Below are 26,259 nucleotides of genomic sequence, written 5' to 3' on the forward strand. Positions count from 1 at the left end.
ATAAATAAATAAACGGGGGGAGGGGAGGGTGTGAAACTATACAGATCAAACACATCTTGCCTCAAAGCGAAACTACGGCACACAGAAGGGTGTGTTTAATTCTTTAATTAGTGGAGGCATGTCTGTTTGTTCAAGAAAACAGCACCCTGGGTTCAGTACCCAATAAAGCCTCCATTCAGGGACTCATTCTGGTGCAAGTGAGTGGAATGCATCTATTATCTACCAATTACCTGCAGATGTATTAGACACAATCAGCCAACTGCTAAAGCCCCTGGCACCCCTTTGACTATGGCACAGTCCTATTAGGCTCCACTCAATTGGTACTTTGCTGCCTAATTGTATATGCTGTCCTTCAGTACAACAATGGCCCGTCATCTTTGCACTAGCGCGCAGTGTGTGCTTCTTTCAATGTTTGACAGCCAGGTCGGACTAAAACAGATATCTGAGAACAATATTATTCAGAATGTTAATTAGGGAGCCAGACCCGAAACTCAAACATGACCCGACACACATACAAGTGTCTCAGTAATTAAGTCTAATTGATGTTATTATCATAACTGCTGCCTGAGCATGAATGATTTTTCATGGACTTGCCTGAATCCACAAAGATAATAAACAATACAAACCTCAATGAATGTACAATGAGTTAGAAACAGACAAAGCCTCTCATAGGGGTAAAAACACAAGGGCTTTGGGTTCAAATCACCCGGCTGCTGTTTTCTACAATGAATGTGCGTATGTCTGCGTGCGTGCGCGCATGTGTGTCTGTGTGTGCATGTGCGTGTCTTTCTCAGCCCCTTACCCTGTCATCTGCGCGGTGTTTACATAGCCTTTTAATTCGGAGGATATTACGACACTCAATTAACAGTTGTGTTTTGGGGCCCTGGACCCCCAGGAAGAGGTTTTGGAGGTGGGGGGGAGGGGTTGGAAGAATGTGCAGCCCTCTGACAATTACTGCTCCCAGCTGGGGCTGGCATAAACCTCTGCACTGGCTCACTGGGAGGACTGGGCTAAAGCTAATGGAGGAGGTGGCTGTGGCTAATGTCTTACAGTAACCCTCACACAAACTTGTTAGGAGCTGCTTCTGAAGGCCTCGTAAACACCGTGGAAGCTAACGACAGCGGATGGCGCAGCTTAAGGCCAATTAAGTACAGTAGTGTAGTCCGATAGTGCTGAATGTAAAGAAAGGGAATGCAGCTATTATACTGTAGACCTGTAGGTTCCCAAACGGAGTGCCCCGAGACAAGTCCAGGTGTGCCTGGGGGTGTTTTGACGACCACACATTATGATTGTAATATTTTACATACTCTATATACCCTAAAACATATTTTAACAACTTTAAAACGGGCATCCCTATTCTGGCGATGGGGGACAAAAACCACAGTGTGAGCAATAGGCAGGAATAATAATTGTCTTCGACACACTTTTTCAAGAATAACAAACATTGGCGATTGACGGGTTGTGTAATTGTGTAGGTCGGCTCTGTTCACTAGGTCTGCCTCGAGATTTTGACTTGTCCATTGGTGCATGTTGGGCATCGGAGAAAGTGGTGGATGCAAAGGATGGAAAATGCTGTTAAAAGATACTGACTGTGCAGTTTATGTTAGACTGGATGGAAAGAAAGGCGGCGGGGAGTGAACGCCACTCACTGACTCACTGGAAGACCCACATGACAGACAGACATGTTCTCGGGATTTAATAACAGGGTGGGGCCATTTAAATGCTCCGACACCTTTTTTTCCCCAGCCACATATTATGATGGATTGTACAGTAAGTAGCTGTGTCGAGAGCACAGTGCAAGACAGGATTTGCAATGAGAATTAACATTTCATTGTTGGTTCCCAATCCCACTGCGTCACCAAAAGAGATGAATGCTTCATAGACAGCACATCGTTCCTTTCGTGCGCCCATGACAGTTGAATGACAAGCGTCCAAGTTGGTGGCACGTTGTGGGGCAATTTGAGAAATTCCAGGAACTTTTTGAACTTCTCTTTTCCATGGAATCCCCCGGCTCTCCCCTCACCAAGCAAACAGTGGTCTCCGTAAAAAACCTACAATCACCACTAACTCACACCAGATGTTCCTACTGTACGCAGGAGTGAAGACCCTCCACCAGAATCCATTGCAATTACTCCTTATGCAAACACTTTGTCTTTCTGTTAAATTCATCAGTGACCCCCCCCAACCCCCTCACAGACACACACACACACCCTCTTTTTTTCTAAGTTCATTAAACCGTCAAACAGTCCTTATCCTCAATGGGAGAGAAACAAAGTAGCACAATGAAAGACAGGAGGCTACTGTGAGCGCAACGAACAGACCAAACTTGAAGAGGAAACCCAACAAACAGAAAATAAACATCAATTCAATTCACCCTGGATCTTTCTCAACCATTCTTTCTCTCTCTCTCTCTTTCTCTCTCTCTTGTGCGCACACTCTCTGTTCATCTTTCCCCATGTCCGCTGAAACCTTTTCATTTGAGGGGAAGCTATCAGAGCCTTCTTTGTTCCTCCGGCATCTGTCGTTAAGCAATCAGCGATGACGGCCTGAGTCTTCCTGTAGCCCTGGGAAGGGCTCAGAGTGGTGACTTCAACACTCAGAGACAGAGAGAGGGAGGGAGGGAGGGAGGCTGTGTGTAAAAGGGCATGCTTGCTCAGCAATGTGTATTACCAAAACATGCTATAAATGACTTTGCAACAGGATAACTGAACCTCAAGCCCTGCTGCTGCCACGGGAGTCCAAGAGACAGTCATCTATCATAGCGTGTTCCACACTACATCTCGCGCCTCTTTCTTTCTGTCCCTCTCTCATCTTCTCCACAGGTGAGCTGTGTGTGTGTGTGTGTGTGTGTGTGTGTGTGTGTGCGTGTGCGTGCGTGCGCATGTGTGTGTTTGTGAGTGTGCACGTGTGCGGTGGAGGGGGTGGTGGACAAAAACCGCAGTGTGAGCGATAACAGCCTTCATCAGAGCATTCCTTGTGGCCCTACAAGCTAATTCCATGTGAAAAAGACTCATCCACGGTTCGCAGGTTCTCAATGCTGCCCCTCCATGGGCAGAGCCTCATGTCACCCTCCCGCCCCGACCAACTCCCGTGGTCTGTGACCCCCAGCAACTTCCCCTCCCAGTTCCCACCGCAGGTACGCCTGTCTCGAGGGGGGGTGAGGGGAGGAGGAGAGGAGGGTGATTACCTGGGTCAGCCACAGGATGTGGTGAACAAAGGGGGAGTCTCTTCGAACCCACTTCATTCCAATCCACAAATCTGTGCTTGAACAGTCGTGGAATTCAAACAGAGGCGCTAAACAAAGCACAGGTAGAGCGGAGCTCCATGCTGGTTTAACACACATTCACACGATGGGGGTGGGGCTGGGCCGGGGGCGGGGGCGGGCAGGGTGGCGTTGGAAGGATGGACGGATGGATGGACGGATGGATGGACGGACGGACGGACGGATGGACAAAGGAAGGAGGGACATAGTGTGGAGCATAGGAGAGAAAGTGTTCTATATTCAGACATTTGCAGAGGTCTATATCGTAAGAGTGCTTTGCAAAGCTTTTTGGATATTACTGAGAGTGCTAGACTGTCTGTAGGTAGTCAGTGAAAAAGTATGAATTGGTTATAAATGATGGATGAACTGCAACTCGCCCGAAAACTATTTTGCAAACTATTTTCTGGCACAGCGCGCCCAAACCAAACCTCAAGGAGAGCAGCATTAAGTACGATATCAAATCTCAAACATTTCAGCATTTTCCCCCCACTCAACAAACCTATAGCCGAACACTGACTATTTCTGCTGAGCGAGTCGTTTTGTCTAGACAAATCCCACAAGTGTCTGGTGGTCTTTCCCCTCCACAACGAGCAGCCACACACCGCACAGGTGCTGTGTGTTAGTGTTTACCTCTTCAATGCAGGACAAGAAATCTATTCTGAAAATGCCATCGTTTGTCATCATGCAGTTAGAAAGGTTATATTTTTCCATCTAACCCCCATTGGTGCTGGGATATCTGCTGTTAGTAGTCCTGGTGAGGGACAGGGAGGAGGCTGTTGAGAGAGGACAGACAGGCAGGCTTTGAAAACCTCCACTTTCTCTCTTTAGTCTTTCCAAAACACATCAGTGCTGCCGCCTCAGGGACTTGACGGGCTAATGTCGAGCAGCATGGCTGAACTGACGGCGCGCCACCGGGCCAGGCGGACCAAGGAAACGAAAAACGAAAAATAGCCACATCAATCCATGCAGATTTGCAGCAACCACTGTGACAGAAATATAACAAATACTCTGTCCTCCTTAAGCCATTTCCTTTTTTGTTAGTAGGCCACACACACACACACACACACACACACACACACACACACACACACACACACACACACACACACACACACACACACACACACACACACACACACACACACATACACATACGGCCATGTGAATTAATTTAATACCCGACTGATATGACTCATATGAAAGATTATATACAACAACCTAACTGGCACCATGTCACTCATATAACTCTTCTGAAAAACACAACACTAGAAATGCTAAATAAAGCTTAACAAGCTCATTGGACGGGGGCAAGGTTGACATTCTGTAGCGGGACATAAAAACAACAGAATGCCTCCACGCTAAGGGACTCTGGAGGGCCATTCCAGCAGCGAGCTAAATGTAACTGCGCGTTTCATAGCATCTCTCATTAACAGGCAGCCCCTGGGTGAGAGTGACAGAGGAGGTTTCAACCCTGTGACTGCAGGCTCGGGCCTATAAAAGCCAGACAGTTTTTTCAGTGTCACAGGGTTTGCGCCACAGGTACTGTACTGTATATGTGTTTGTGTTTGCATTATACTGTGCGTGTGTGCCGGAGAGAAAGCATGCAAGAAGAGAGTTGAAGAGAGTGATAGAGAATATGTGTGCCTGAAGGGTATGTAGCATGTAACATACTGGGAGCATGTCTGTGCATCGTGCCGGCGGTAACGCTGGACTAATTTGAAATGTTCCCACCTTTGGAGGCCTCATTCTCTCTCTCTCTCTCACACACACACACACATACACTCCCTAAATACTCTCTCTCACTCCCTCAGTCTACTCTCTCTCTCCCTGAGAGTGGTTTGCCCCCTTGCCCTTTATCCTCCAGACAGACAGGGTTGTTTTCTCACCCAGGGACGGGGGGTGTGCGGTGGGGTACAGGGGGCAGAGGGATAGCCGCCGTACCCCACTGTGAAGGGAGCCCGGGGGGGCCCGGCCAGTTCAAGGAAGGGGCCCCTGGTTCCCACATAGCGCCTGGTGCGGGGCGGGGCAGCGCACCTACAGTAAACTCACACCCCCGTGTCACAGCGAGGCTGTCAGGCTTCACAGTGAGCTCTCTCTCAGAGGGCTTCATTATGCACATAATGCCAAACCGTCAATTAGCTCCACCTTCAACCCCTGTGTCACTTCAAATAAATAAGCCCCGCAGAGGAACATAAATGATAGCCAATGAATAATAAAATGCACTGATGCCGTGAATGTTTCCAACAGATGGACCTGTGTAAGCAGAAACGTGGATCATTTTTATCGAATGGCAAAATCCGGTTTATCATTTATCTCCACGGAGAGAACTCAGAAACAAATGTTATAATTATTGGCTGCATTTCAGGGGTTAGCTATTCGAGCACATGCACGTGGCCATTTCAAAAGTTATCAAGATGTTGGAATTTATGTAACATATTTGATTATATATGTATTTCCTTTAAAAGACAGAAGAAATGTAACTTCTTATATCAGGGCAAATTAATACAGTGGACGTCGAATCGATGCGGATCATATTGCCCTCAATTACTTTCGTAATACATCCTTCTGCGGGAGAGCATTTTTTGATGATAAAAACAGATTGTACTGTACATACAATACTACACCTCTCCTGTACAGTCTTATCTGAGACACTGAGTGCCAAATGGGTTGTGCGGGAGCGATCAATAGCCTGGCTTCTGCTTTCCAGTGCATTGTGAGTGGGCAGAGAGGAAGCAGTCTATTGCGGCGGTGCAGTGTTTCCATAGCCCACCTTCACCAAGTATCTAACGTTTAACGAGGACTGGAAGAAGAAAGAGAGAGGTGATATGAAAAGAGAGAGCTGGAGAGAGAGAGAGAGAGAAAGAGAGAGAGAGAGAGAGAGAGAGGCGTAGACAGCACACGCGAGAGAGATAGGCAGCGATAAAGAGAGTAAGAAAGAGAGAGAGAGAGAGCGAGAAGGGTGAAACTGATCCCTGTTGACCCCTTCGGCATGCCCTCTTTCTTTTTATGACTTTCCTCTGAATCGTCACTCACCAGCTCTATCAACGCGGTCTAACCTCCATCCACTGGCATATTCACACGCGTGTGTGCGCGAGCTAACCCCCAAGTATAACTAGCATTCTGGCATTCTTTCCGGCATAGCCAGGCAGCCGAGCACAATCAATACATCCGGCTGATTGTGATGTAAACAACAGTAACAGCAGTGTGTCTCCACTGTTTGGTCTGGATCAGTTTAACTAGAGAATCGCCCAGTCACAAGAGAAACAAATTAGTCACAGCTACCTCTTCCACTGCCACCATAGCCAAGTTGTAAAGGAGTATTTAAGGGCCTGCACTTTATGCACCTTTTTTATACTTCTGCAACGGTTGGTGGAACAACAGAGCGCTAAGACCTCCATGGCAATATTCACACACCGCTAGGCCACTAACACTGCACCTGTGTTCCTGCACAGCCTCTGGGGTGTCCCTTTATGGCTTTAGACTAAATTAGATGGACCATATGCATTTCTGCACATGCTTAAATACATAACTGCTGCTGGCCTTGGTATTTATAGTTTGGACTCTATTTAGCCCTATCGGAGATGGAGGACTGTAAATCAGCCAAAAGGAAACACAACTGGTCAGGCTTCGCTGAGAAGTAACACTTAACACTCACACACTAGCCCAGTGCAGCTAAATGCTGTAGGTGGGATCAATATGGCTGCCTGTCCCTCATCCTCGGCAAACAGTGATATTTCATGACAATCGCGGTGACTTTTGCAGAAGGATCTTTACATTGGACATTATAAAAGCATTCTTGCTGCAGACCGCAGATATCCTATTTTAGTCCGCAAGCTATTCTAGTTTAGGCTGGAGGAGGGGAAAAAATGTGCTGGGCTTTTAAGTGTCAAAACGAAATGTAATGATTCCGTTACTGAGATAGAGCAGAAGAAGAAAAATATGCATCACACGTTCAAATAATTTCATAAGCAGCCCGAGCTGCCAATTCATCTGCGAACAGTTTCATCACACATGAAAAGAAATCAAAACACGGGACAGATGTTGAGCAAAACCACATTTAAGCGTTGTCACAAACTGCCATTTTTTCAAATGATTGGGGCACGTCTATTAAATAAAGTGCAGCCACACTGGATTCAACATGGCCATAGCATAAGGAAATATTTAACCAGCCAATTGCAGCCAATTAACTTTGATCACGATGACTGCGTTTGGAATCTCTCAGTCACTCGTCTGTCTGCGGCAGCACAAACATTTTCTTTCTCTTTCTCCCGTCCACTCTCCCTTGGCTTCCACTCCCTCTCCCTCTCTCTCACTCCCTCTCCATCTCCCTTTCTCTCTCTTTCTCTCTCTCTCTCTCTCTTGTATTTTTTTTCTCAGTTTCTCCTCCTCCTTGGCGGCTTTGCTTCATGTGAAGCAGCAGCAACATGGTGGTGACTAATGAGACTTGGCAGACCGGCCGCAGCTCTCTTCACACTTAAGTATCAAACAAAACATTTCCTCTCCTGCGAGGTCAGTCTAAAGCAGGACACAGAGGGAAAGCACTGGGTCAGTGGGATCACATTCATTGAGGGGGGGGGGGGGGGGGTAGAGAGCGAGAGAGAGAGAGAGAGAGAGAGAGAGAGCGAAAAGGCGGGAGGGAGAGAAGGAGGGAGTCGGGACGGGGGGGAATTGGGGATAGAGGGGCAGGGGGGGAGAGAGGGAGATTGAGCGGAAGGGTGGGGGGGGGGGGTATTGAGAGGTATATCGAAAGAGAGAGCGAGTGACAGTGACAGTGAGTGACAGGAAAGAGAGAGAAGTTAAATGGAGTGAAAGGGAGTGTTAGTGGTTTTGCTTATCGTTTCAATGTGTAAGCGTCTAGCAACATCATGCGTGTGTGTGACTCTACATCCGCTGTACGTCTTGTACAACAGTATATACAGTATGTTTAAAAGGCACAGCCTCTAGACTCCATGGGACCCCTACTGGTTTGGCCCCCACCCCCCCAGGTGGAGCAGACACTCATCCAGACACAGAGGCCCCCCCTCCCCTCTACAGTACCTCCACGTTAACCCTTAATCTCTCTATTCCTGAGTCCCCAGGGGCAGATTTTACACTAACCGTACATGAATCAGGGGTTCAGAGAGGCTCGGTGGTGGGTGATTTCATGCCGTGACTGAAGAGTCTGCGCCGAAGGTGGACAGACAACGACACTGGAGCACACAGCACGACACGCAGACAGACGGGACGGGCGCAGAAACACTAGAGCCTGACAAATTGCACTAGCCGCTATGGGAGCGAGTGGGTGGGGGGCTGGCGACCCTGACAGCACATGTAAAATTCATAGTATCCCTTGGGCTCCGAGGTAATACTTCACCACTATGGGACTGGGTAACTGAGAAATGGGCTCCCCGCTAGGAAACGGTTGTTGCTGCTTAAAGCTAAAACTTTAATGGGGGTGGGGGTGGTGGTGTGGGGGGGGGGGGGGGGGGGGTCATCCTTATGTAATGTATACAGTCCTGTTTTGACTTAATCTACTAGCCCGGGACTCGGGGGACCTTAAATATTACAGGGAAAGAAACCTTCTGACCACGAAAATCATCGCAGGTTGTTGGGAATGTACTAGTCCACGAGCAAGTAAAATAAATGGCGGTATGGTGAGCTTGAGAAAACAAGAAGAGAGAAGGTACACGCATCCCCCCCCCCCACCCCAACACACACACACACACACACACACACGAAAATAGTCACGCACGCACCTCTAGGTCGTTGAAGAATAAGTGTGTGTCTGCCAAGTTGAAGATCATCTCCTCCATCCTCAGTCCTAATGACACAGACGTGGGCGGATCCTGAAAAAAAGAGAAGAAAAAACTATGATTATCACAGGAATTAGCAGAATGTCCATCCTATTCTTACATTATATGTTGTTTGTTGTTCTATTTTCAGTCATAATAAACAGCACAGCATGGCCTGACTTTTTCTTAACTGTAGTTGCACACCGGTGTCTCGCACCAAAATATCATCTCTAGAAGCTCACAATGCATTGCAGCATGACATGCTGTGAGCTTGTAGATCTGATATTGTAATTTATAAGACATGGTGCACAACTAAGTAATATATCAGGCATACAGTACATAGTCACAGTGATGTCACTCAATTAACAACACTTTTACACTTTAGGAATTCTCTTAAAATCTTCGGCGCGCTGCTGCCATAAAAGAAGACATTAGGGAGACTTGAAAGTAAAGTTGTTTATGGCGTCCAAATGGGGCCAGAATAGTCATCAGAAATGCCCCCAGACTTTAATGAATGCAGTAAAAGCGTGACTCTTCCAAAGCGGGGACGGGGTGATCAATTTAGAAGAGTCATGGGTCACGGCTTAATCGTAAATAGCCCGTTCCCTGCATACTTGTGTTGATGCATCATCCAACTGCTCCCTAGCTAGAGAAACTAATTCACCCCCACACACCCATACTCTACCCCTTTAAGTTTCCCAAGAACATCAGCGGCCACTTTGAGGCATTCCCCTAATCTGATTTGGCAAGTAATTTCAACACCCCTGGAAATTTCTAAACGCAATTTATTCCCAGCCTAAATGAATATTGATGATGTCCTGCATTCAGGCATATTTGTTTTTAAATCCAGATTTTTTTTCTTCTCTATCGGTAATGTGATATGTACTGTAATGCTGATATGGCCGGGCTGCTCTGTAAGATGATACTGTACACTGTAAATAGTTAATGAACCCGTGACAATGTGGACTTTTTCCCTTTAAAAAGAAAAAGGAAAATAAAAAAGTCAGCGAGTATGCACATCCCTAGACAGAATATCTGTATATGTGTGAAGAAATATATATTGTGTCATACATTAGTAAATAACATACTTATAAAACTAGGAATACAAAAATAATAATAATACAATTCACGATTTCAAAACCTTCCACACAAAAACCCAATTGTCCTACGGATTTGTGTGTAGCTAGCAGGCAGAATGGAGGATGGGAGAGACGATATCTTGGGCAATGGGAGAGGATTGTGAAGGTGCATTAAAGGCAGAGCACGCAGCAGGACCAGCGGGATTAAAGGGTTAAACCAGCCAAAGACACACCTGAGCTATCTGCTGATTAGCTGTCACACTCCACAATGCTTATGTCTTCACTAAAGTGACAGAGGACAAACCACACAAGTAGAACTCAATCTCCACTCTTGGCAGCTGTCTTTCTCTCTCTCTGGGTTTCACGCACACACACACACACACACACACACACACACACACACACACACACACACACACTCTCCTTCCCCCGCCTTTTTTCTCTCTCCTTCCCATAACCTCCCAGTTCGAATCAATCTTTCAGTCAGAATTCATCAGAAATAATTACCCCGCCCATTCCCCTCCCCCCGTACGCCAACAGGCCACCAACCAACACAAGTCCCTCCCGTCCAAACCTCTGGCGTAGCTCGTTTAGCTAACGGTTACGGTGTGACTTGGTGGGTTAGGGTAGGGTAGGTGGGGGGGGAGGCCAGCGTAAAGTGCAGCCCTCCGGAGCGAGTGAATCCTTTCCAATTAAATCTAAACAATCAGTCAGTGAGGGAGTTAAGAATACAAGCAGGCCAGAAGGCCAAAGGGCTGGCTGCTGTCACTGCTCCGGCACCACCTGTCCCTGGATGTCAGTGCCATCTACAGGGGCGCCAAGTCACACCCCCACAAACCTCCCCCCCCCCCCCCTTCTAGCTCCAGCTCTAGCCTGCCCAATAGTAGCACAGCTGGCCCCAGCCATCAGCTTTATGGGGGAGAGCTGCCTTGATGCCAATTAGGAGAACTGATAAGCACAGCAATGTGGGGCGTGTATGTGCGCGACTGTGCGCGGATGTGTGTGCGTGTGTGAGGGAGAGAGAAAGGGTAAGAGAGAATGAGAGAGGGTGAGAGAAAGCATGTGTGTGTGTGTGTGTGTGTGTGTGTGTGTGTGTGTGTGAGTGTATGTGTGCATGCGTGCGTGCATGCGTGCGTGCGTGCGTGTGATAAAAATCTATTTATAGCAAGGTCCAGTGCAACAAGGAAAAACACACTGTTTTGCAACATGTTTATATGCTACTGAGGTACAGATGACATACTGCATACGACAGAACAGTCAGGGATCGAGTGTGTGTGTGTGTGTGTGTGTGTGTGTGTGTGTGTGTGTGTGTGTGTGTGTGTCTGAGCTACTGTAGTTTACAGATCGTTGTTTCCGATAAGCTAAGGAGCAGCACTCTGTGGCCAGCGAGAATGTTTACCTTCCCCTCTCGGCCAGTTCTAATGCTAATAGCGATAATATAATAATGATAATGATAATAATAATCGTGTAACTCTGGAGGGCTAGCGTACTGTAGGTGGGTGCAATCGCGACAGAAAAAGCAAGACAGAAAATACCGGCAGAGGGGGGTGGGGGGGGTGGGGGGTCGGGGCGTGAGACAGATGGAGGGAAAGAAAACTAGGGAATGTTTTGAGGAAAAGGGAGAGAGTGAGAGAGCCTTTAGCGGCTGTCACGTCCTATATGAGCCCTGACAGAGCGAGCCCTTATGGAGTCAGGAGTGTTTCCTGTTTCGGAGGGGCACATCGCAGTCCCTGTGTGTGTGTGTGTGTGTGTGTGTGTGTGTGTGTGTGTGTGTGCCTGGAGAGGCCCTCATCTCAGAGCCACAGCTCCCTAAGCCTCTCTCTCTTTACCCAGCATGCAGGGCTAAGGATAAAGTAAATAAACAGTGGAGGGTCGCGGGGCAGCCCTCTTTCACCCCAAAAACAAAACACTGCCCCCATCAAACACCCCCTCATACCAGAACAAAGGCACAGAGCACGGGCCACAGACGCTAAGCTCTCTGACACATGAGACGCAATATGTCATTTTCCTACATCAAAAAACCTGAAAAGGCCATGCCCAGAACAGACAGAGAAAGGGGAGTTCAGCCCTCAAGACAAAATAATAACAGATCTGATCATGTCAAAATAAAATAAACTAAATAGATTGTAGAGTATATTTCATAATTATATTTCAGACAGTTAATATTTCATAATTATATGCCACCACATTATCATTAAATTCAGGTCGATGCAAGTACATTTCTTAATGGGAAAAACTGATAAACTCAGCGTTGTATACTGTAGATCCCATGACCTCACAGCAACCATGAGAAGAGGAGACAGCCTTATTTCACAAATTGTTTGTTTTGAAAGTTTAAATTTAGAGCGAAATTTATATGAAATAACAAATAGCAAAGCCTGGAAAAGTAAACTCTTCTTCATGAAATGAGCATGTACACTGACATGGGGCACACAGCAAATAACTTCCCAAATACCTCCAACAACCTTCAAAGCACATACTCTCATTTAGCGGATATGGTTTAAGTTTAAACACAAGCTGTTTTCTGTAGCATTACCATCCGACAATGGAAAAAAAGACAGTCATTTAATTGAATCTTTATCAAGATAAGCCTTTAAGTGGAGAACGCCTCACTAGTTTAGAGTTTTGGCCAAATTACATTCGGTGGTCTCAGTCTCCTGCTGCGTTCTCCTGGGAAATTCAAGCCTGAATGGGCCGGATTGAGCAGCACTTAATTAAACTAACAATGTGGCATTTCTAAAGGAGAAAGGAACACTTAAGATGTGTCAATAGACATCCCGAGTGCAACTGTTGTGAGCCCCTGCAGCCGAGCCCTGAGCAGCCCTGCATAGCACCAACAGCTGCAACGAGCAGGCAAATAGTTGCCGGGCCTCATTGGGCCTATTAAAAAAAGAAACAATTATCTGTACATTGAGTTCCGCTCCATCTCCTCACTATGGTCTCAAGGCACGATGAAACCTACCCTCTCCAAACCTATCCTCTCCTATTCTCCGGCACATTTCCCCCCTCGCTCCCTCTGTCCTTTCTTTGGTTTGATATTTATGTGTTTTGCTGATAAGCTGCAACTGCTACTGCCACAGTCTGATGTCACTCACCCGTCCGTATCTGTTGGCGTAAGACCCCGTGAGCAACGAATGGAAAACGATGATTGTCTCATCCAGGTCCCAGATGAAAACTCGCTGGAGAGATGGAAGTGGGCGATACGAAGGGGAAAGGGAGGGGAGAGAAAGAAAGAAACAAAGAAAAATAGGGAGAAAAAGAGGCAAAATCAATGTCCCACTCTGTATGCTTGCAAGGTGATCCTCCTGGTCAATAGGCCAGGAGCGTGTATTTGCGTGCCATAGGGACCAGGATCCATTTGCTGGGGTTGGTCACCACAACAGTTCCTCCCCGACGCACCCCCCCACCCCCAGCCCTCACCGCACGCCATCCACCCCATGCCCTTTACATTAGAGCAATCAATAGTGACAAACTAATTAACTAGATATGTTAACATGCTGATGATGTCAGCACCATAATGGCTGCTATTAACCTCTTTGGAATTCAGATCATATTAATGAAGAGCCCCAATAATAATTAAGGGTTTATTTTGACATAATTATGGCCACTATTTAACATTCACACACGTTGCCACCGTGTTTTATAGCACCTGTACTATGTGTGAGTGTGCGTGTGTGTGTGTGTGTGTGTGTGTGCGTGTGTGCGTGCGTGCGTGCGATGGTGGGACATTGTTCACTCTAGCACCAAATCAGTCTGATTTCCTCACAGCTGTATCACATGCTGCTTTACATGAGGGCTCTTACTTATTTTATATTTTTACGTTGCGGTAAAACATAATCCAGGCTGCATTAATAACTCATTCATAGTTACACGTGTTCAAATCTTTAAGAATGAATGTGCATCAGGAGTTAGCACCCACTGTGGCAGCCATAGAGTAAAGTGGATTAGCGCTGGATAGAGAGAGAGAGTGTGTGTGTGTGTGTGTGTGTGCACGCGTGCGCGCGCCTCAGACAGGGTGAGGCTGTCTGTCGCCACGGTAGCGCTAGCTCACCCTACCTCAAGGTCGGAGTCGGGCGGCGGTGATGGGTTGTTGTTTCTCCTGCCCCGGCCACGTGACTTTCCATCCGAGGCCCGGCGCAATCGATCCGATTCTGAATCTTTAATGGGGGTTGATGGACTGTGGATGGTACTATACTCCACTGGAAGGAAGGAAAGAAGGAAGGAATGAAGAAAAAAAAAAGAGACAGAGATATGCTACTATTTATGTTTGCTTTTAGCAAATGAGTTATAATATATGCAATTGTGTCTGTTGAGTTTAGTTTTGGTCTTGGATGTGCTACAGTGAGGCCAAAGGCATATTTTCCACATGCAGACAATAATGTTTATATTCTGTTCTATTATAGTTACAGTTTTTACACACCGGCATTCATCTGGGATGTTATTCAGTGATAGTGAACGACTATGAGTCATAATCAAATGAATGGCGTTCTACTGGCAGAGCTGTTTCTGAAAGCTATTGCATTTAAAAAAAACACACAGCAAGGAAAATCCCAGTGTGCTTCATGGAGCGATAACGTAGATTTCATCTGAGTCTAAATTGAATGACTGCATCTTGAGATTGTTTATTCAGAACCAGATATATTTGACTGCTGATTGATGACAAGTTCAAATGCAGCCATTAAGTTATAAATGATATCATCAACACACCACTGCCAGATGATGCATTAACGTCACATACAATTATGGGTAAAGTCGTCCTTCCGTGCTTCCCACACTTCCCTTCCTACACGTGTGTACTTACTGTACTATATCTGATGGTTCAGATGAGTGTGTACTATATCTGATGGTTCAGATGAGTGTGTACTATATCTGATGGTTCAGATGAGTGTGTACTATATCTGATGGTTCAAATGAGACCACATTTGCACCAAACAAAGCCCCCTGTACTCCTGAGAACATGCACACGTGTGTGTAATTGTGTACTGTATGCATGTTGTTAGAGCTGGGCGTTGCGACTTCAAATCAATATTACGACTATTTTAAACTTTTGTCTTGATTACGATAAATACGATGTATTTAAAAAAAAAAATGAAAATAACAGATATTTTCACTTTGTGTATGCCACCATTGTACAACAAAGTATAATACAGCGTTAAAAGAATATTTCAATTTCATTTTAATACTACTCTGGCTTTTGTGAGCACCCGAGACAGTTTTTAAGTTGCTTGATTCAGTATTTGATATTCATTTGATCAGACACGTCCCCTTCCTATACAAACCCATTGTAACTTCAAACTCTATTTGAACCGTCATAGATTAATGAAAAACACCTGTCCTTGCTTCTAGTGACTGATATTGTCCTTCTAATACGTGAGGGGTGTGTCTTATGTGCTTTTTTCAATTACTGTTTTAATTTATTTTGTTTCCCCCAAAAAATATAAAACACAAATGAAATAACACGTCTCCCTCACGCATTAAAGGCCAATATCAGTCACCAGAACCAAGGATGGGTGTTTTCAATTAATCTAAAAATGGAGTTTGTAGTTTGTATAGGAAGGGGTGTGTCTGATAAAAATGAATATCAAATATGTAAAGAATCAAGAAACTTAAAAACGGTCTGGGCTGCTGGGGTGCAAAACATGTTTTGTTTTATTGTCATTTATTTTGTATTTTAATTGTGTGTAAGTCCCAAACATGTTTGAAAGTGAAATATCCCTTTATACTTTTGTGTTGATTCGTTGAAATATAAAACAAACCTGTAACCTGTAATGTAAAAACCTTCTCCATTATTCAGTTATAAGTCGGTTATTGATTCCATATATCATTATGGTATATTTTCAGTTAATTGCCCAGCCCTACCATGTGTGCACATACAGTAGATATAGCACGTGTGTTTGTGTGGAACGTTCATTCTCGCGCGTGTCTCTCTCTGTGCATGTACTGTACTTGTGTGTCCATGTGTGTCTGTTCCTGCTACCTGCGGGGCTCTCTGTGACTGTGAGGGCCTGACTGGTGATGCCAGAGGGGGGCTCCTGCAGAGTGTATGTGGCGGTAGTGGAGGGCGTGCTGGGGCTAGTGTTGTTACTCGTCATGTAGGGTGAGGTGTAGGGCGAGCTGTTGTAATACTGAGCATACTGGCCCTGGCCGAAGGCTGGGTAGCCGGGGTAGTCCTGTAAGGGAGAGAGAGAGGGACAGACAGAGAGAGAGAGAGAGAGAGAGAGAGAGAGAGAGGGAAAGGAGGTATTTGATTGTCAGAGAGAGGTGTACAATAATAAGGGCAAAGATGTGGGTAAGGACAGTATAGTCAGAGGTAGAGCATGACGAGAGAAGAAAGCAGAAATGCAATAAACAGACATGTAGATTTAGAGTGCAGATAGAGAGAGTGGATGGGTGGGTGGGTGAGAGAGAAGGTAGTAGTGTGAAAAGCAGAGAAGCAGGAGGCAGGGCAGAGTAATGTGAGATTTGCCCTGCACCAGTGTTGCTACTTTACAGTGCAGATTCCAAAATATAAATGCAAACACATGTCTCTTCTGTCCTCCATCTGGACAACGATCGGTCTTAGTCTGTGTGTGTGTGTGTGTGTGTGCATGTGTGTTTTTTTCTTTCTTTCCTCTGTGGCATAATACATATGTGCTGGGGGAGAAGCAGATAATCCCCGTCTACAGCACTTCTGACACACTGAGTGATTCATGTTTGAATATGTCATGGGTGAAATGCAACATATAGAGAATACGTGTTCCTTAAAGATTTCCAGCTTGGGAAAGAAAGTTTACATTTTAATCTAATATGAGCTGCTGATAGGCTGCAGAGCTAGCCCAGGATGAGAAAGCAGGGTGGGGGGTGTGGGTGGGTGGGCACGGCTACCTGTTGCGTGCTGTTAAATCCAGTCGAGTTCGTCAGGGAGTTGTTTCCCGCGTACAATCCCGATGTTGTTGTGAAAGTGCCACCTGCATGGAAGAAACGAGACATTTTTCAGACATTATACGGCAAAAGAGATAACGTTCTCCTGTGTCAGCAGAAATACTTTGCAAGGTCGTATGGTTTTTCAGGTGAAACAGTGCACTCTGTTTGAGGGAGGGAAAGCTGGCTATTCGTGGGACTATTTGGGGGGTGGCGAACAGAGAAGGGGGGAGGGGGGGGGGAGGCAGAGCCTTCAACAGTAGCCCTATCTTCCTACTCTTCCTGCGTTATCAGTGATTGAATCTGCACTGATGAATGAAGAGGAGAGTGGGGTGGGGGCTCTCCAAGCGGTCCGAGCCCTCACAATGTGAGGAAGACAAGAGGCTGTTGTGTGTGAGTCACTGAAGGGTGGAACGAGTGGCGGGGCAGAGGGCGGGAGAGCTGAGGTGGTGTGGGGTAGGGGGTTTGTAGTAGTGACTTTTTATTTTGGGTGGTGGTGGTGGTGGTGGTGGTGGTGGGGCGGTGCATAGTCATCCCAGGCAGTCCCCAATGAATATGTATGCTTTTCCTTTTCAAAAGAAGCACATCGGAGGGAATTAAATCATTCAGTGGGGCTGATAGCATCTAATGGCTTAATAATATACATGACATGAGTGTGGGGTGGGGGGGTGGGGGGGTGGACCACGGGCCCCGGGATGCGACTGACCCCTCTCTCTTCAGCAGCCCCTCCACCTGCACTCTCATGTCAGGGTGGGTGAACTGCAGGGGAACTCACAGGCAGACAGCAGGCCGACAGGGAGAGAAAGACAGGGCTCATAGAAAATAAATGTGGGTTGTGCGAGTGCGCGAGTGAGTGCGTGCGTGCGTGCATGCGTGTGTGTGTGTGCGTATGTCCGTGCGTGCGTGCATGCGTATGTCTGTGCGTGCGTGCATGCGTATGTCCGTGCATGCGTGCATGCGTATGTCCGTGCGTGCGTGCATGCGTATGTCCGTGCTTGCATGCTTACAAACACCTATCAAGTTCTCACTGGCCTGCATGACAATACGTGGCACTGTGGTAACCTAATATTCACACTGCAGACCTTTTGCTCATTCTCCATTCTGGGAGAGGATTAGCATGGTCTTACTTAAAAAAGAAATCACACTCGTGTGAAGTGAGGGGCGCTCTTATCATCATACATCATCATACATCACCACATTCCGTGCTCAGCCAATCAAATCATCACATTCCGTGCTACTACAATACAGACACACACACACACACACACACACAAAGCTGTGCATAGGAATACATATACAGTATATCTGATTAAACTGTGTCTATTATAGCGACATGCTCTGACCAATCCCTCAAGGGCTAGTTCCTGTAAGCGTTACAAATATGTCCAATTCAAAGGTAATTTCTCTGTGCATCCACAGGGGACATTAATGACAGCTACTGCTGCTACGATCTCTTAAAACCGCCGCTTCACTGCATCGCCACAACCACTTTCTCCCACAGCCGTAGCATTATCCTGTAGTCAGTGAAACCGAAGGGGGTCAGATAAATTTACTGTTCCTAAATGGGGGCGTAATTACACCTTTGTTCCCAGAGACAAACATAGGGAGTTCTTTTCATCCTCTGGTCATTGGCCCCATAAGGAGAGCCCTCCCACACCGTGACAAACTTGAAGCAGCTTTTAGAATGGGGAGGTGTGTATGTGCGTGTGGAGGGGGAGGTAGGGAGGCCAAGGGAGGTAGAGAGGGGCGGATGGAAGGGGAGAAAGAAAGAAAGAAAGAAAGAAAGAAAGAAAGAAAGAAAGAAAGAGGCAAAGTTAGTTACTGCGAGAGTGAGGTCTAGCCAACACCAACACGGGATTCCTGGATCGCTGCCCTCCACAATTTCCTATCTAACAAACCATTGCCACTGCAGACGGGACGGTGCTTGAGCCAGTCGAGGACTTCAAAAATAGGCAAATATTATGTGAAAATTTGCAATCCACAATCTCAAAACACATTTCAGTGTGTTTTGAGCTTTATAGATCAGCTATGTTGCTATTTGATGTACAATGTACAAGTACATAGTTCAAGCCACTGCTTGGGCTAAAAATCTTTAGGGAAATAAAAGACCTCCAGATTACCAAGACGGATCATTTATTTGTCTAGCTTGTCCCCTCTTCCAGCGATCACATGTGTAAACGGAAGATTATTCTCCACCTTCTTTTCCAACCAAGTCTCTCTAACACTTTTCATCTGACATGTCTGTCATTTTGTTTGACATTTTAAGGGCTTTTCCAACAGAGAGAAAGACATAAAGAGAGAGACAGAGGAACGTCTGTTGTCTCCACAGAAAGTTACACATCGAGAAACAAAACAACGAGGCGGAGAATAAAAGAGAAGCCTGGGTGGAAAAGAAAGGCTTTGAACGACAACAAATTAGCCTAATGCACAGTTCAAAAAGTCATAAAAGCTCTCACTCGTGGGGTTAGGGGGTTACTCTGTGGAGAACAAGGACCCACATAAAAGCCAAGGGGACCCCTGCAAGCCCAGTGAGAATGGGCCCATGCTGTTGGGGAGGGGGGGGGGGGGGGGTAGTAGTGGTTGCGGTGGTAGTGGTGGCGGGGGAAATGGGGGGCCCTTGCGCTTCCCCGGGGGGCATGTTTTCTCTCTCTCTCCCTCCCCCTGTCCTGCTCCAGTTAGCTCACTCACTCAAGACTAGACACCATCCCTTACTTCTTCCCTCCCTCCCTCCCTTCCATCCTGCCTTCTGGCCCTGCAATTGGGAGTCCATTTGCTTTGCTTGATCAGTCCTCTTGCCACGGGCTAAGTCTATCATCAGTGCACAATATTTGTAGCAGAAGTTTTGTATGCCCCACTTGGGAATAGGCTATCAAGTCCAGATGGGGCTCTCCTTTTAAAAGGCAAACCGGGGCCTTGACTCCTTCCACTCATACTGCCACTGAGAGACTGCCTAGAACCCAATTATTCACCTAATTAACATCTGCTTGGTCCTACCGTCGGCATAGGTTCTCTGTCTCTTTAACTACTTTCAACTAGGCATCCCTGTTTTGGGCTTCCTTATAGCTAAAAATGTTCCCAAATTAATTATAAAAAATAGCAGATCTAAATGCTCACATCGCATGATAATGTGACACATTGTGATCTTGTAGGTCGGCTATTTTCACACAACGCGTGACACAACAGCGCCATGCAGAAACAATCCAAAAGGATGCACTCAATAAACTATGATGAGGGTCCGTAACATCAGAGGGCACAGGCACGCCTTTGTTCTCCGTGCAGTTTGGTATCGCAACTTTAGCACCCACACAAAGCTCCATGGCATCAGACATGAAAGCCAAGCGCAGAAAAACATTAATGTAATCGTCCTTTCCCTTGACAGCTGGCCACAGGCTGGTGGCAGGGACACAGGGGTGGGCGGTGGGGTGGGGTGTATCACATATAGACCCTGAGTATATGGTCAGACTCAGGACACCCAGGCCTACAGCCCCTCTCCCAGGCAGATCAATACAGAGTAATGATAATGCTGTGGCCAAGGGCCAGAGCCGGAGTTAGAGAACACAAGGGCCACAATAGTGGTCAATCTGTCATGTAACATGGCTGTCAATTACTAACGCACTTAACGCTGTGTGGGGCATCCGATAGCTAGAGATAGCAGCAGGAAAGAGGGACGGGGAGAGGGAGAGAGAGTGAGAAGGAGAAAGAGAGAGGGAGACAGAGAGAAAGCATAATACTCAGAAGATGAATGGGCACATAACACTGTCATCGTGAGTTAAACCACTGAGGCCAGGCAAGCAGCTTGTACATTCTGCCTTGCATGCTCTCTGTCTCTCTTTTTTTGACCCCATCTCTCTCTTTATGTGTGTGTGTGTGTGTGTGTGTGTGTGTGTGTGTGTGTGTCTCTCAGCTACCATGCAGCAGGCTGTGTTGAGTGCTGCAGATCTCTAGCTGCGGCCGACTGTATTTGGTTAAGAGGCGTGGAAAAGAGGCTTCCCTGTGCCACATCTGTTGCTGGGCGAGTGTTATTTATTGTAAGATGCTCTGGAGGCTTTTCAGCAACATGTGGAGATGTTCCTACGGTCACACGTTCAGACAGGCGAGAAGCAAGCAACAAGAAAAAGCGGGCTAGCTTACTCTGGCACAGGTGCTGCCAAGGTAAAGGGCTGTGTGTGTGCGTGTGCGTGAGAGAGAGAGATAAGAAAGAGACAGAGATAGAGACAGAGAGAGAGAGAGAGAGAGAGAGAGAGAGAGAGAGAGAGAGAGAGCGACAACTTGTATTTATCGAGAGAGAGAGAGAGAGAGAGAGAGAGAGAGAGAGAGAGAGAGAGAGAGAGAGAGAGAGAGAGAGAGAGAGAGAGAGAGAGAGAGACAGAGACAGAGAGACAGACAGAGAGAGAGAGAGAAAGAGCGACAACTTGTATTTATCGACTTCAAGGCCATAAATCTCCACGGTCTCAGCTCTTAAACAAATACAAATACGATCACAGGGAGAGAAAAAACAAAAGGCTATGGTGGGGAGGGGAGGGGAGGGGAGGCATGGCTGGTGCCTCTTAAGTGCCTGCCATTTTTCCATCTGTGTTGATTCGTTTTAAGAGGAGAGGGAGCAGTCGGGGAGGCAGCTCATAACGACTGCCCGGACACAGCCATCTGCCTGGGATATGGCGAGGGCCTCACGCATGCCACCGAATCGTTAAATAGACCCTTTCTCTCAAAATCTCCTTTAAAGAGAATAAATAAAAGTAGCTTGGAGGGGAGAGGAAACGGGGGAGAAATGTTTGCTGTACAGAGAAATGCAAAAATCTGTACAAATGGGGGGGAAAAAAAGAAAGTACGTCATTAAGCAGCATTAGTAAAGCAACGGTAAAAGAAGACCTTTGTACTTTGGGATAATAGATATTGAGGATCAAAGGGGAGAGATAGAGTTGGTTTGTCAGAAAGAGCAAGGACAAGAGAAACAGGTCTTGTAGACTACTAGAGCACCCATTCTACCTGTCCTTCTAGATTCCCATCCAGTTTATGTATTTGTTACATTTTCCTGACGAAAGCCATGCATAAGGGAGACATTCAACAGCTATTCCCAAGAGGTATCCAGTTGTACTATTTGAGAGAAGAAATAGTAGGCAGTGTACTAGAAACGCTGGGGAATTGTTGTTGATTGAGGAATTGGTGAGGTAGCAGATATGTTGGGTTGGAAGAAGTACATGAGATGGGGACTGAGGAAGTAGAGAAGTTGGCTATTGGCGAAGTAGAAACGTTGGGGTGGAAGTGGGAGGAGGAGGGATTCAGGAAGTACAGACACTTTGGGTTGAGGTAGGTTGGTTATATTATTGGGGAGGTAGAAAGGCAGAGGGTGGAATAAGTAGATAAGTTGAGTTTGAAGAATTTGCGATTAAGAAAGTACTAGAGGTTTGGGGAGTAGGTGATTCATCATGACGTCCTCACCTTGCATCTGGTAGCTGTAGGGTGCTTGTCCCGTCTGTGGTGTGGTGAATTGGGAGCTGTAGCTAAGGAAGCCCGTCTGTCCCGGGGACTGGGCCTGACTCAGACCCCCCTCCGTCTTTATGCCTGCCCACAATGGACCTAAATCAGTTAGTGACACCAGATCGGTTTGATGCACAAGCAACAGTCAACACACTAGGTTTCAATTTCACTGGACACAGCAAACGGGGCACAGAGCCGTTTGCTTGTGTGTGTTATCACAGAATGGGATGACCACTGATAATCACTATTATCAGTCGTTTAAGAAATATCAGATTGCATGGGGTTCAATCTCACTGCAAAGCAGTTGTTTGCGGGACAACCAGTGCTTGGCAGTCAAACCGGGTATGGCCCTTACAGTGGTTCTCAACTCCGGTCCTCAGGGACCACTGGTTCGGCTGGTTTTCCATTCTACCAGATAGTTAATTACATTGGTTTATTTTTAAAGCAATTGATGGAACTTTACCGTTAAAGCTCTGCTGGATTGGAATCCTGTAACATATAGGACACGCTCCAGTCACTGGCTCACACTAAAGGGCCCAAATGTAAACACAGAGTTGGGGAAAACGGCCTTTTGTTTTAGTGCCCCAACCACGTGGAATGAACTACAGCTTAAATTAAAGATCTGTTCTCCCGTAACATACGGACAATTAAAATCTTTGATTGCAGACTTACCCCCAAGTGTCTGCAACTGTTTTTAGACATGCGTGCTACATCATGTGATGAGGAAATGTTGCTGTTGACGACACTGCAAATGAGGGTGACCTCAATGTCTTTCGAGAATAAATAAAGGTTTGAATGAATGAATTCACCTGGTGCCCTTTTCACTCTAGATATCTAATCAGTGAGTGGTTATACCTGGAACGCCGGGCGATTGCAATTAATGGTAAGATAGAAAACTAACTGTACTAGTGGTCCCAGAGAACCAGAGTTGAAAAAAACACACTATATTTGAATTAGTGATTTTTTAAATAAGTATTATTATATAAGATAGGCCATCAGTGAGACGTTGCAAATATAATAAAAGGTTACACTTGCTAGTGTTTGTTAGTTAAACTGACAAAGGGTTAGATTGAATCAGTCCCAAGGTAAATGTCTATGTTACAGCAGGTTTAACAGTTTGCCACCACTCAAACAAACAGCATAAATTCCTCTACATTATTGGAAAGGCTTTTTCAGGTCAAAGTACTACCAAAGACTTTGGACAAATAAAGCCCACCGTTAGCTATGTTCTCTGTTGTTTCGCTCTTGCGATGCCAGAGGAAACCAGTTTTTGTTTTGAAATTTATATCAGTAATCTTTCAGATCTGTCGGAACAGCTTAATAAGCGAATTGTTGTGTGGCATTAGAGGACCACGTGCAGGCACTAAACAATGACTCAGCATTGCCCGTGGTCTTTCTTTATTATGAGAAGAATCTTGGTACTAAGCTAAGATTTGTCCTGATATCTACCATGGGGAACAAATATTATTTCTGTGCTGTGCATACTCTCTGTAACACAGCACAAAGAGGACCCAGCGATGAGGACACTAAAGGACATCTTTCAGCTTGTCAAGGACTGGATGCAATGTCAGTGAGATCTTACCATAGGCTGGGATGCCGTAGGGCTGGCCAGGCTGGGGGTAGCTAGCATAGGCTGTGGCCTGCTGCATTCCTGTGGTGTACTGCGTCTGCCCATACGCAGCCATATTTTGGGATGAAGGGGTAGGAAGAATATGTGGATATGTTCTGCTATTTGAGAAAAGAAACAAAAGGAGAAAAGTGAGAGAGGGAAGCAGGAAGACAGAGGACTGCATTTTACCCCAAAAACCATAACACAAACTTTGCTCACTGACAAATTCTTTGTGATCGTGCTACTTAATCTTAAATACTGAGCCAAAGCTGTAAGGGAGATAGCATCACGTGGCTGATATACATGGCGAAAGAATAATAAATTGCAAAGGAAATTTTTGCAAGATAATAATTACAACAGATTTGGGAGTGCACAAGCTGCAGACATCCAGGCAAACAAAGCCATGCAGAAAAACGTAAATCTAGCAGAAGGATCTAATTAAAGTTCTAAATGAAGTTGGATGCTGCTTATTTTTAAAAGAAAACTAAAAGAAGTCTTACTTGGAAGGGTAAATCTGCGGAGAGAACTGGTGAGTTTGTCTTGGGCTGAAGCCACTGGTTCCAATAGCTGAGGAGAGTTAAAAAGAAAAGAGGCAAGCACATATTTAAACATTAAGAAATAAGGTAAATATTATCTTTTGCCAACAGAACTTCTGGATTCCAAGGAAGCAGTAATTACATTGCATTACACTATTTATTTCAGTAACCTTATTTAAGGTTGAAAACCGGAGAGCAATAATGAAGTAAAAATAATCAGGTAAGAATGTCAGATTTTTATGCTGACCCGCGTATCTGTGAGATACTTGTGGGGCTGCCATGACGACCACTGGTGTAAACAGTGAATCAGTCTGGGGCCTGTGGCTCTGCATGGGTGCCTAGGGCCTTTAAACCCACAACCACAGTACATTGGAAGTGACATCACTGATTGCAGGTAACGAGTGCTACTGCATAATCACTCCTTCATTAAACATGCAATCCGTCTGTGTGGTTCCACAGCCCTGTTGAAATGTGGGGAAATCCCCCTCTAAGCATAATTATGAATCACACAGAATTTTGCTTGTTTTGAAGCCGTAGTAAGAAGAATCACGTTGCACACACACGTTGTGACCCCCCGTCCAGTTATTACTGTTTGTTATTTCAGTCATGGCCTACTTGTGGCTGATTTATCCTAGGTTGCACATTGTGTTGCTAAAATAGCCAATACACAAGCTCACCACGTGTCGTCGTGTGGCGAGTTGTGATCTCATAGATCAGCTATTTTCGATGTGCAATAAGGCCTTAGTAAAGAAATCACTGTTGTGTGAAGTGATCGGTGCTTTTTATCACAATGATGATGTCTGATGATGTCAACAACATGATGTCCAATCATATGATCACATACTGTGCTCAAACGGACAGACAGACATACACACAAAGCTGTGCATTGGAGCGGCTGCAACGCTCAAAAGAATAAAATAAATAAAGGCTTAGTAGAACCAAATCATTTGAGAAGATGGTCAAACTAAACTTTCTAAATGCTATGCCAGTTATTCACATTTCTAAACTTTGGAAGATTCATTGTGAAACGGTGTGATACATTCACTAACTGAAATTCCAATGATCTACCTTAATGTCATTCAATATTTTTGACAAATTCTATTTTTTGACACCTCATTTTGGCACAATTAAGCTTCCTGTTGAATGTAAAATACAGTTAAAAGCATGTCACGCTCGCTATACCATTGCTAAACACAGCTGAGTAGCACAGTTCTGAGGCATTTGTGTAATTGGTTGTGACATGTAAAATAAGGGATTCGGTTGCGGGGGAGTAGTAACTGTATGCTGTAAGCCCTCACACACATTATTAATATTGAACACGTTTCCCACATCAGCAGCACCTGTCCTCTGGAAGAAACCTTGCTCTTTCTGAGCGGAGCTTTGGGTTTCCCCGCGGAGGATAAGGGGGTGTACGATTACTACATTTCATTAATATTGTCAAAAGACAAAAGTCAGAGCAGTGATTTATGTGCTTCTAGCGTCAAGGTATCAAGTGCTTGGTTAAACAGTTGCGGAAATGGGGAAAAATTAGCGGCAAGCTAAAGCCATGTGCAGTTGTTTCAGGGACAGTGGTTTGATGGATGCGGAGCTGATCATCATGTGTTCATAGAAACACTATAGATAG

General features: G+C 45.8%; 1 protein-coding gene across 18 annotated transcripts in view; it reads right to left on the minus strand.

The window, feature by feature from the left end:
• Positions 1–26,259, minus strand: part of eya1 (EYA transcriptional coactivator and phosphatase 1) — an 80,666-nt gene that overhangs the window by 10,760 nt on the left and 43,647 nt on the right. For 9 of the 18 annotated variants that reach the window (XM_083778154.1, XM_083778146.1, XM_083778159.1 and 6 more), the window contains 8 exons: positions 24,600–24,666; positions 24,073–24,218; positions 22,452–22,589; positions 16,977–17,059; positions 16,090–16,282; positions 14,169–14,311; positions 13,208–13,291; positions 8,998–9,087 (listed from right to left, as the gene is read on the minus strand). In XM_083778154.1, coding sequence (XP_083634280.1) covers positions 8,998–9,087; positions 13,208–13,291; positions 14,169–14,311; positions 16,090–16,282; positions 16,977–17,059; positions 22,452–22,589; positions 24,073–24,218; positions 24,600–24,666 — 944 coding nt within the window. The remainder of the gene's footprint in view (positions 1–8,997; positions 9,088–13,207; positions 13,292–14,168; positions 14,312–16,089; positions 16,283–16,976; positions 17,060–22,451; positions 22,590–24,072; positions 24,219–24,599; positions 24,667–26,259) is intronic. The other 9 variants (XM_083778147.1, XM_083778161.1, XM_083778160.1 and 6 more) reach the window with 4 other exon arrangements.

The sequence above is a fragment of the Protomyctophum parallelum genome (genome assembly GCF_964188405.1).
Source record: "Protomyctophum parallelum genome assembly, chromosome: 12".
Taxonomy (NCBI): Eukaryota; Metazoa; Chordata; class Actinopteri; order Myctophiformes; family Myctophidae; genus Protomyctophum; species Protomyctophum parallelum.